Source organism: Accipiter gentilis, chromosome 29 (genome assembly GCF_929443795.1).
Source record: "Accipiter gentilis chromosome 29, bAccGen1.1, whole genome shotgun sequence".
NCBI classification, from domain to species: domain Eukaryota; kingdom Metazoa; phylum Chordata; class Aves; order Accipitriformes; family Accipitridae; genus Astur; species Astur gentilis.
Window position 1 is genome coordinate 16756874 of NC_064908.1, and position 11383 is coordinate 16768256.

General features: G+C 53.1%; 1 protein-coding gene across 2 annotated transcripts; it reads left to right on the forward strand.

Annotated features, from left to right (window-relative positions):
• The first annotated feature begins 1012 nt into the window (after window positions 1-1012).
• Window positions 1013-7904, forward strand: CACFD1 (calcium channel flower domain containing 1). Of its 2 annotated transcripts, XM_049833135.1 has the most exons (5): window positions 1013-1215; window positions 6224-6296; window positions 6730-6855; window positions 7001-7108; window positions 7572-7904. In XM_049833135.1, the coding sequence occupies exons 1-5, from the start codon at window positions 1092-1094 to the stop codon at window positions 7663-7665; spliced, it is 525 nt and encodes a 174-aa protein (XP_049689092.1). In that variant the 5' UTR covers window positions 1013-1091; the 3' UTR covers window positions 7666-7904. The 2 variants fall into 2 exon arrangements, with proteins under 2 accessions (XP_049689092.1, XP_049689091.1); XM_049833134.1 differs by lacking the exon at window positions 1013-1215 and having other exon boundaries at window positions 1225-6296.
• The last annotated feature ends 3479 nt before the right edge of the window (window positions 7905-11383 follow it).

Sequence of the window (11383 nt, forward strand, 5' to 3'; positions counted from 1 at the left end):
GCCAGTCTCCAGATTTACGTTCCATTCCTGGAAGAGGTAGAAAGTAGATTCTTGAAGCGAGATCCTTGAGGAGCTGGATATATCAGCTATCCCGCTGCAGTGCGTGGGTGATGCAGGCACTGGGCCTTCATTTCCTGTCTAACAGGAGATGTTAATGAAAAGACATCCTTTTCATAATCCTTTTTTGTAACCTTTTAGCAGATGGGATCTATCTTCCCACTGTGCTCTGGATCCCAAGTCTCACTGCTATTTATTGTTCCAGATCAACAATGCAGACTCCCTGGTCTGCGGAGATGGGCTCTGGTTACGGACTGTATGCTCCATGTTAATTTGCAAAAAATGCAGCTGTCTTTATAATTTAAGAGAATTAAGGCTGTTTCCCTGTACCATTTGGTTGGATACCAACAGGTTGCCAACTGAGACATCTCTGACGTGCAAAGTTCTGCTTCTGCTCCCATTTTCTAGGGAGACAACCTGATTCCATTCAGATTAAGGGGAGTGTTTCCCTCTTATCTCGAGGGCAGAACTTTGTAATTCACGTTATGCAGAAAATTCATGTTTCCCTTTCTTCCGAGCACGCACTGGCTGCCTGGATAACGGCATCTACTTGTCAGCCAGGGGAAGCGGGACCCCGAGCTCCTGCGCACCCCAGACCCTGGCGTGGATGGAGTGCATGCCTGCGCGGCTGCTTATGAATATGTACACGACGGGCTCTGCCCACCAGCCTTTTAATGAGAGTGACATCAAAGCCCTGCCTGCTGGAGGAGGGGACCCACAATGCAATACGCAGGCAGACGTGGAGGCAGCTCCCACGGCCGCTGGCATCGCTGCTGCAGGCAGAGACCCTCCATTGTCAGCCCTGGGGGGGGGCTGCCGGGGGCCAGGCCCTGCATGGGGGCGCGGGGAGAGGTCCAGCAGCGGCAGGGCTGGGTTTAGGGGCTGTGTCCTGGGCTGGCTGGAGGGGGGCAAGGGGGGAGCGTCACTTGGAGGGGGGGTGTGTGTGCGTGGGGGGGTGTGTGTGCATCCTGCGCTGCTGGGGCTCGGGCGGGGAGCGGGGTGCTGCCCCCTGACCCCCCGGGAGCAGGGGTGCGATGAGCTCTCAGGATGAGCAGTTCCAAGCTGCAGCCCCTGACCCAGCGGCTTCCTCCACCGATGATGGCATGACCTGGTGGTACAGGTGGCTCTGCAGGATTGCCGGGGTCATCGGGGGCATGTGTAAGTATCCCCTTCCCTTGCAGCCAAAGGTTTCCCCCTCGGCGCCGCTCGTGCATGCGAAAGCGCGCGTCAGGGGTCCCGCCTGCCTCTTGTTAGGGTCACCTTTGTGTTAGGGGGGCCGCCCCACGAAACAATCATTTGGGGTTATGGGTTTTGTGTCTGCTCTAGACGTTAAGTTTGCTGCTTTCCGGGCAGAAGGAAGAGTCGTGGACGTGTCGAAGTGGGGCGGTTTTAGCTGGCACACGAGGGATGTGCTTTGCGCTCACCGAACCTCATGAACTTCGGCACCTGGGAGAAGGGACGTCACGGGGGGATCTGCAAATCCTCGAGTTTCTTCTTGGATACAGCACTCACTGGAAGTGATGGGAGCAGCGGCCGAGCCCCTGGTCCTGCGGGAGGGCTGTGGGCAGATAAACTAGATGACGATTTTACTGCGAGGACCAGGCTCAGGGTGCTCAGCAGGGCCAGGTTCTGGGCTTGAAGAGGGGCCACGAGATTTGGTTCATCCTATTTGTCTGTTCGGGTGTTTGTATGTTCCTGCAACTTATTTTCTTTCCCCATCCTGAATGTCGGAGTGTGTTTCCCGTTACTGCTGTTGTTGATTGCAGAGGGCCTGCCTGTGGTTTTTTTTTTTTTGAAGGTGAATAATGGACTTGGTTTGTGTTGTGTGTTTTTAAGGGGTTTAGTCTTGGACACAGAGAAGAAGGGAGCCGGTGTACAGCAAAGTGAGTTGGCTGCGCTCTGAATTACCTGCTGCTGAAAAAAATTTTCCCAGGGAAAGAGTCTTTGCAACTTTGCCAGAAATCAGCCTGTCCTGTAGTGCTGTTTTGCTACATTCTGTGGGGAGATTAATAGCTCTTAAAAGCAGGAGGGACTGTTATGACCGCTTAGTCTGATCTCCTGCAGAGCACAGGATGGAGAATTTCTTCTGCTTCAGGTCCACAACTTCTAGTGAAACAAGAGTGTTTCTCAGCCAGTGCAGTCGGCCCTGATTTATTCCCTCGGCTGTGGCGTTTCGTCTGATCCCCCTCTCTCCCTGCCCCCTTCCCGTGCCTGCCTCTTGCCTCGGGACTTGACTCCACAAGCCCACCGCATTTTTGCAGCCGACCTTGTAGACCACGGTATCGCTGGGCAGGCTCGTTACAGCCCTTTTTGGCTAGGCTGGTAAAACATATGCTGCTCTCACTGTTTTATGTCTCAGGTGCTGAAATTCCGGAGGTGTGAAAAGATTTGCTAGGACTGCTCTTACGGGGCAAAACGTACTGGCCTCGCCGTGCTCTGCCTGGGGCCCCTGTGCTTCTGGTCCCGGCAGACGGCCAAGAGACCAGCTGGGACGTGTCTTCGGCGCAGGTCCCAGGTGGGGGTTTAGTGTAGCGGCGTCTTTCCCACGGACTGGAGCTGTAGCGGGAGCCTCGGCACTTTTTGCGTGGCTTTGGCCCGTGCAGAGCTCAGGGGGACACGGATGGAGGGTGAAGAGCTGGAGAGGACGGCTGTTGGGTCGCGTTGGTGGCATTGCCCACCTCGTGCTAGAGCAGCTCACGAGTGGTTTAAAAGCGCGAGTCTTTGAAGACATATTTTTTCTCCGTCTTCACGTTTCAAAGCAGCTGAATTATACTTGGATTATTTTCCCAACCTTTTGTTCACAGCTCTGAGAGCTCATGACTTGTTTTTAAAGGAAGCTAAGAGTTTTACGTATTTGGGCGAGTCTGTGAGAAGAAGCTTTTGGAAGAAGTGTCAGGCTCTTAACAGGATTGCTGCTGATGATCTGGGGAGTCTGTCAGCTTGCTCTGTAGCCCTGACAGTCTTCCTTCATGAAGTTCATCAGGCAGAGAATGGGGCAGTGCGAGACACAGACTCCTCTTACGAGCAGGGAAATGGGGGACTGTGGAAAGAGGCAACCCTCCAAGGTCCCGTGCTAGTAATGGCCCTCTGCAAAATGCTCCTTGTTCAGCATCACCTTGTTGAAGGTGGACGGTTTGGAAAAGGGGTGACTAATAACACGGCAAGGCTGGAGTTTGCTGCTATTTTCAGAGCTTGCTATGAAAGAGCAGAAATAATTTATATGGATTTTGAGCAACTGGATTTATGGTCCTGCTACAGGGCTGGATTATTTCTTACAGAAGGAAAAACTCTCTGTAGAAAGGATGAGAAACTTTGTTAGGGGAGGTGAGACTGGCGGACAACATCTACCCCAGGCAAACACCTGCAGCCTACAACTTGCTTAAGCCAGAAAGGTCCAGGGGCCGGAGCAGGAACAAGAACAGCAAGGTTTGGGATCTGTTTCTGGCTCTTGCCCAGGCTGGCTTGGCGACCTTGGCCAAGTCCCTTCTCTCCCTTGTGTTCCTGTTTGTAAAAGGATGAGGAGAGTCTGTGGCTTTTGTAAAATGCTCTAGGAGCAAAAATAGGCTTGTGTTGAGGACAGTGACCAGCTGCTTGAAATGAATAGAGCCTTTGTAGGGGGCGGTGTTCTCCCCCCCCCCATTTTAGCTCCCAGTTATTTGTGCTTCCTCAGGGATTCGAGATGGGACAGCAGTTAAACAAATGGCAGAACTGTCTGTCTTCCATAGCTTACGTGCCATTGAGCATTATCTGCATTTTAAACCTATTGCGAGGCCTCTGTTCCGCAAAAAGAAGTCTCTGGCTTGGCAGCTCCATCCCCTTTTGGCTACAGAGGCAGGAGCTGATCCCATCCCAGTGGGACAAGGATGTACCGGGCTGCTGTGGGATGCGCTGCTCTGCAAAGGAGATCGAAGGTCACTGAATCGTTATCTCTGTGGCTGTTGGCAGCCGCCAGCGAGTGCAGTGTTCCTGCGATTATAAACCTTTGACTCCTTTCCCGCTGGCTGGTGCTCATGCTGACGCAGGGGCTTGCTCAGCTCAGGCTTGCTGGGTCATTAGTCCATTGGCAAGCGGGGTGGTTGCTTAGCTGAGACTCCTACAGGGACACTTAGTGCTCAGGGGTTGTTTTGGGGTGTTTGAGGACAAAACCAAACCAGAACCCTGACAAAACAACCCCTGCTTGGCTAGATTAAAACAAGAGTAAGGCCAAAAACCTGCTTGAAAAAGTAACGTTCTGCCTCCCCGGGTTTGTTCTGTGGATGAGATCAGTTTTGTAGCTCTGTGCTCTGCCCTGCTGTTAAACAAGGCAAGTTCTGCCCCAGCCTCGGCTGCATTTTGGGAATAGTTGAGGTGCAGCTGATTTTTGCTGTTCTGCTAATTATAAAGTGCCTGAAAGTCACTTAACATTATTTTCAGAGGTGTGCTTTCCTGGGAGAGAGCAAGTGTCACAAGCCTGTGGTGCTTCCCCATAGCTCCTCTCCTGTCAGCGTCCAAGGGTCTGTTAGTCACAGAGAAGAATTAGAAACCGCCACGTCGTGCCCTGCTCTCTGTGCTGCCCGCTGCTCCCAGCAATCCTGCTTGCCATTGCTTTTCCAGCGCTCCAGCTGTTGGCATGCGTGACTATGAGCAGATGATCCCACCCCAGTGCCTCAGTTTCCCCTGCAGCGTGGGGACACTGACACTGGTCCCTCTGTCACGGGAGGATGAGGAGTGCCCTTGGAGCACGGCTGGTAACATGTCCTCTGGCATTTCTCCTCTGGTGGCTCATCTTGTTTGTGCAGGATTCTCTGAAAGATTTTGGGTCCTGTGGAATAGTCCTAGGAAGCCTTTAAAAATAACCTTGTCTGGTTGTTTCCTTTAGGAAAAAAAAAACCTTTAGGTTTTTACCAGGAGGTCACTTGCTCCTGGGCTGACCTTAGATCGGTCCTGTCATAGGCCTGTAGTTTTGTTTTCCAGTCCGGTAAATAAGGATAACTATTTTTAAGGGAACTGTGAAGATTCAGCAGTGTGGCTGCTTAAAAGAAACCTTGCAAACACATGCCAGGCTTTTGAAGGTCAGCATTGCTCACAGCAGCTCTGCTCAGGGATCCCCTTAGCAAAACACGAGCAGACATCTGAAATACCCAAACCCAGGCTGGTCTCATTCTCAGAGATGGACTCTGCTGCTCTTCATTGTGCTGCTAATCCCCTCTTTAAGGGCTGTATGGTTTTAGCTGGAGTTTTGCAGGACTGGGGGTGTTTACTGTGGACTCAGTCCGTGTCTTGCTGCCCTGCCTGCCCGGGCTCGGGTTCCCAGGTAGGCAGCAGCAGCCTGTTGGCATGGCCGGAGGAAAAGGGCCGTATCAAGTGCCGGGAACGCTCTGCAAGTTTAATGAGGCACGAAGGAGGTGCATGCAGCCTCAGCTTGGATGCTGCTGCCTCGTTCCTCTCCTTGCATTACAGAATCAGGAGTGCTGGGGCTATTTTGGGCTCTGCTTTATCTGGCATCCGCTTCCATTTGTATTAGCGGAGACCCAAACTTGGCTCTTTTCTGCCCATCTCTAGCGGAGTTGCACAGAACCAGCAGCGTGTGTGAGACTGGGTTCACCTCTGCTTTATTTAATGCTGTGCCCATGTGCCTTGGTGCTGCAAGTCATGTTTTTGCTGAACTTTCCGCATGCTGCTCAGAGACGGGTGTCTGCTGGGACCTCTTTGTTCATCCCAGATCAGCACAGTAATTCCAAAGAAAAACTAGAGTGCCACATACGTGACTCCACGTAAAGGCAAATGCTCTGTTGTTCTACGCAAGTGAAACAGTTGTGCAAGTGTCACGCTGAAAAACCAGCCGTTGAGATCAAAAGGATACCCGACCGGAGGAGCTGGGAACAAACCCTCTCCCCTGCATCCCGGGGTCCTGTTCGGACCATCAGACCTTTCCACCCACCCTCCTGCGCTGGTGCAGGCTGCTCTGCAGTGCCTAGAGGTGCTGGCTGAGGCAAGGGGTCTTCTGGGCAGCCCCTGCTCTGCAAAACAGCCCAAAATATGGGAGAGCAAAATCGTGCTGGTGTGGCTGCAAGGTCCTGTTGCAGGGCAGAGCTGGGAGTAGAAGCCAGCCCTGCCTGCCAGGCTCTGGCCCCGTGGGTGTGCTGGGTTGGTCTTCATGGTCACCAAAGTCCTCTTTGCTTTCCAGCCTGTGCCTTCGCTGGTCTCTGGAACTGCGTCACCATCAACCCCCTGAACATCGCGGCTGGCGTGTGGATGATGTGAGCAGAGTTTCTTTTCTTTTTTTCTGCCGGGAGGAAGGCTTGGTTAATTAGACAGCACTGAGCAAGGGGCAGAGCTGCCCCGCTTGGGCAATGGACGTGAGGGAAATGTCCGTCAGGCACTGCAGGCTCTGTGAATTGCCAGATCTTGCTCCATCGGGCAGGTTGAGATGCTGGATTTATTCTATTTACATTCATTCTTTACTCCTTTTTAGGTAAATACTGAGATACCCTTATCCAAAATAAGTCTGGGGCACCGGGGTTTGGGAATGATCCAGAAGTGGGGAGGGAGCATGGTGGGGTCCAGTCCCACCATTCCCTTCTACCTGCATTTGGCCATGGGAGCGGCTGGTCTCCGGGAGACTGGGGGGCATTGCCAACCCTTTATCTGGGCCACGTGGGCAGAATTAACTTTGGTTTGCTCTATCTGGAGGCTCAACGCCTTTGTCCTGTTCCTGTGCGAAGCCCCCTTCTGCTGCCAGTTTATCGAGTTTGCGAATGCCGTCTCTGCAAGGGCGGACAAGCTGCGGCCCTGGCAGAAAGCCGCTTTCTACTGCGGGTGAGGATGCTCCTGGGGTGTGTTGTGGTGGTGAAGCCATCCCGGGAACTGCGTTGGGATGCACGTGGGCATGCCGCAAAGGACGAGCATCCCTGCATCCCCTGGGGAGCGGAGCCCGGCTTTGAGGGCTGCCTCTGTCTTCCAGGATGGCTGTGTTCCCGGTCATGCTCAGCCTGACGTTGACCACGCTCTTTGGAAATGCCATTGCCTTTGCCACCGGGGTGCTTTACGGCCTGTCGGCACTCGGCAAAAAGTAAGAGAAATCTGTCTGCTTGTGGAGGGGAGGGAAGGGGAAGGTGGACCTCCAGCCCTCACCCCCATCTGCCTCCCTAAGGCTACGCTTTCCTCTTGTACTAACCATGCTTTCAGGTGTAAATGCTGCCAGAGAAGATCTCCTTGCCATCATCTCAAAGCCCTGGGAGGGAAGGTCCTAGGGTTTGCTGAGGCTCTGAGCTTTTCCTTGGGAGTTCAGTCTAGTTTCCCGTGTGGGTCCCAGCCCTCTTTCTGCAGCTGTTGGATGGATGGATGAGCCCAGCTCTGGGGGAAGTGAGCAGCTTTGGTGGGGTTGGAGAGGACCAGCAAGTCCCATTTCACTCCTGGCATCCCTCAGCACGGAGAGGCCCGGGACCTGGTTGGGAGAGCTCCGTGCCAGGCGCTGTACCCACCGCGGTGGGCACCCGGAGCTCGCATCCCAACACTGTCCCTTCTCTCTGCAGGGGAGATGCCATTTCCTACGCCCGTATCCACCAGCAGCAGAAGCAAATGGATGAAGAGAAGCTCACGGGCGCCCTAGAGGGACAGGCTCTCTGAAGCACGTGAGCTCGGGGTAACCTCTCCTGGACACTGAGATGTTGGTGAAGATACGGAAATCCACTCTGCCCTTCCCTCTGCCCGCTCCCCTCCCTGTCACGCCGTGATTTCCCTGGACACTGCAGCAACTGGAAATCTCAGGGGCTGGGGCGGGCTGTGCCCTCTTCTCACACCAGCAGCCAGACCTCAGCGCGTTGGCCCCTCTCTCCTCCTCAACCCTCAACCAAATATCTCACAGTCCCCCTATTTTTTAAATTTTTTTTAATTTTTTTTTTTGCTGCAGAGGTACTGGCTCTTTGAGTGCTGCTTTACAAGCCTGAATAGGTAGCCTTTCTTTGGAGTGATGCCTGATAACGAGCTGAGGATGCAGTGCTCATTTGGGAACTGCTTTCCGGATGGGGTGAGGAAGGACAGAGCTGACGTGCCAGCTCCTCGCCTGCACTGGTCTCATGGGAGCCACGGAGCTGCTGGCCTCATGCCTGGGGGTAACCTGCCATTGCACGTTACACGGTTTTAGTAACGCTCTCTGGTGTGGCCCTTCCCGGGGGTAATATACACTAATCCAGGGTTTAGCAATACATGGTGATGCTTAAGCTTGGTCTTCTTCCACTGAGTATTTTTAATATGGGTCCAGTTAGGCCAGGCACTGAAGGCATCGCTGCATGGGAAAGGACTTCCAGCAAAAAACCCACATAAAGACAACAACCATCTCTGCAGAGGAGCTGCCAGAGGTGCTGGGGCAGATCCTGGTACCTACAAAGCACAGTCCCTGCTTCCTCTGGACACAGCTGCAGGCAGTTACTGCAATTTACTTGAATTATAAGAACTAATTACTTTGTCTTAATAAGGGTATTTTTCTTAAGCTTCACTCTTTTACTGGGGAAGAAGGGAAGTGAGGTTTGCTTTACCTCAGCTGAAAAAGGGTACGATTGCTTGAGCCAAGTGGGGTTTTTTTGCTGGTGTAAGGGTTACTGATGTGCGACAGCATCCTTCTGTCATGAGCCTGGGACTCTGTTCTCTCTCACTCCCTGCATCTGCTCCTGCTCCCATGACCTATGCAAGGTCCCTCTATGCAAGGGACCTGCTCTCTGCTTCTGTCTGGTACAGCCTTTCTCTTTGGGCTCGTGTTCTTTTTGCATCAGCCCTGGGCTGATTTTGTATGGGAAGGTGGCATATTCTTCCTTTGCAAACATAGAGATGTCTGCACCATTTCAGTGCAGATAGCTGGGATGTCTTGCTTCTTTATTCCAGGCTCCATCAGTGGTTTTTGCATTATATTTTCTGTTTGCTTTGTATCATGCAGAACAAAACTGCTTGCTAAGTTCAGGTCCCCCTCTTCTCATTATGATTTCTTCTGGGGGGGGGGGTTAATTTATTTGAATTTACACGATTGCTTTTTACTTTGATGAGGAAAAAGGGGAATAATTTATTTTTAGTTATTTAAGTATTTTGATGGGACTCATTTTCTCTGGACATAGGAAACAGAGCACTCGTTTCTCCTGTCCTTCAAAGGACCACCTCATTTCATTGGGGGGGCCTCTCTGAACCCAGGGAGAGCCCTGGCTGCTGTAACTGGGATGCTATAACTGGGATACCGTAAAATCCTATTGTGCCCTTCAGAGTGTTTCTCATACTTTTGGAAAGCGTATTGTCCCTTGATCCCTTTGTCTTCTTCTGGGCCACTAGCTTGACAAAGTTGGTTTTCCTCCTTTTCTGGGAGAGAGAAGGGAGGAAAACTGGGCTGTAGCTGCTGGACTGGAGGTTTGTGCTCACTCAGCAGCCAGGGCAGGTAGCGGCTCCGGTGAGCAGCGGCCGTGGGGACTTGCAGCCAGCTCTTGCTCTCCTGCCCTGGGAGCTGACCTCCCGCTGCCACCAACACTTTGTGGTCCCATTTGAATCACTGGGGTACCAGAGGGGTTGCACGGCGGTCTGAGAAACGCTGCTGGAGGCTGGGGGCTGTCTGTCAGAAGGGTCTGTCCGCCAGCAGCTCTGTGGCTTTTGAGCAGTGTCGTGTTGGAAACTATCTATATAACACGTCCGTCCTCTAGGTACGGTGTGTATTCGCGTTAGTTGAATGACACCAGTGCATCCCTGGCAGAGCCTGGGATGGAGCCGCTGCTGGAGGGGATGGCTGGGTACGGATGTAGTGTTTGCATTGCAGCGGGACCAGAGCGGTCCCTGGAGATCGGGGGCCTAAGCTGCCAGCTAATATTAGCTGTTGTTTCTTCGGTGGAGTTCAGGGAGGTGTGAGGATTTGCACCGGTCAGGAACACGGCTTGGGTTTATTTACAGGCGCGGGCCCTTGCAGCTGGATGCTGGGTAGCCACTTTGTGCTAAGCCCCTTTCCCCCAGGGCTCCGAAGGGTGATTGCTCTGACACCTGCTTGTCTGGGATGCAGAACAGGCACCGCCAGCTCGGACGCAGCTTGTTTCAATAAAGGCTGTGCCATTTCGCAGCCCCCGGCGCTGGGCTGATCCCTGTTGCTGCATGCGATACGTGGGTCGTTGGCCTTTCTTGTGTGTGTGTGTGTGTGTGTGCAGGGACCCCAGCATCCCGTGTGGGTCACGCTGCCTGCAGTAATGGGGTGCTGCAGGAGGAATACGCTGCAGCTTGTGGGGTACTTCGGTGGTAATTGTCTCTCCGCTCTTCGAGCCAGCAGTGTCCTTGCAGAGTCCCTTTACTGGGTGGTTCAAGTGTGGAGTCCTGCCTAGCAAACAGGGCATCTGCTTTGATTTCGGGGGGGGAGGTTGGGGAGTTAAGTAGTGTTTAGTAGAGGAATGTTGCAGACTGGTGCACGTAGCTACGAGCATGTCTTTGGTAGTGACTGCTTTGCTCTGTGAGTAGTTCCACGGTAGCTTTAGTGACAGGAGGCGAAAGGCAAAGCAGAGGTGATAGAATAACGCTTGCAGGCTGATCTACGCCCGCGGTGATGAACCACGGAACTGGCAGGACCCTCGCTGGCTTCATCGGATTGTCCTGATGCCATAGCACAGCAGCAGCAGTCCCTGGGGCTGTTGCAGGCAGGTGCTGCTCCAGATCACCTGGAGGGCTCGTTGGCACGGACTGGTCCGCTCTGCTCCCTTGGCAGCAACGACAGAAGTCCCTTGGACACCAGCGGTGCTGTCGTGCTGTGTTTTGCGGCAGTTGGGTCTGACACCGGGGCCAAGCCAGCGAACAATCTGAGCTTAAGGCTTTTGTTGAAAATGAGCCTCAGGGACTCTTCTGTAAGAGCTGAGCCTGGAGCCTTTGGCCCCAACGCTTAAAGACACCGGGTCTGTTCAGTGTCTGTGCCTGCTGCAACAGGAGGTATCTCAGATCCGTGCTCCGAGAGTGCTGACTCCTACAGATGCGTGTCTGGAGTGGGAGCTCTTGGGAATTTCGTCTGTCTGTGATGCAGCTGAAACCAAGCCCGATGCTACCATCATTGCAGACGTGGCTTGGTGACAGCACCCATGGCTTTTAAGAGTTGTAGTGACAGTTAGTAGATGGTCTCACCTCCGTGTGGGCAAGAGACTCTTTTTGTGGAGATAGAAAGGACCTTTAGAGTAGTAGCGTCACGGTAGTCAATATGCCCATTCACAGTGCATGGTGGTTATTAATTGTGTTTAGAGGCGCCATCAGGGCGCTTGGAGCTGTGTAAGGATAAATGAAGTTAAAAGCCCTGCTCTAAAGATTTTTACAGGCTCAACCCAATCGCTGCTGATGGCATCCAGGCTGG

Coding starts and splice junctions, on each gene's coding strand:
- CACFD1 (XM_049833134.1), top strand. CDS start 6,076: ATGGGAGAGCAAAATCGTGCTGGTGTGGCTGCAAGGTCCTGTTGCAGG. Junction 6,856..7,000: donor AAAGCCGCTTTCTACTGCGG/GTGAGGATGCTC, acceptor TCTGTCTTCCAG/GATGGCTGTGTTCCCGGTCA. Junction 7,109..7,571: donor CTGTCGGCACTCGGCAAAAA/GTAAGAGAAATC, acceptor TTCTCTCTGCAG/GGGAGATGCCATTTCCTACG.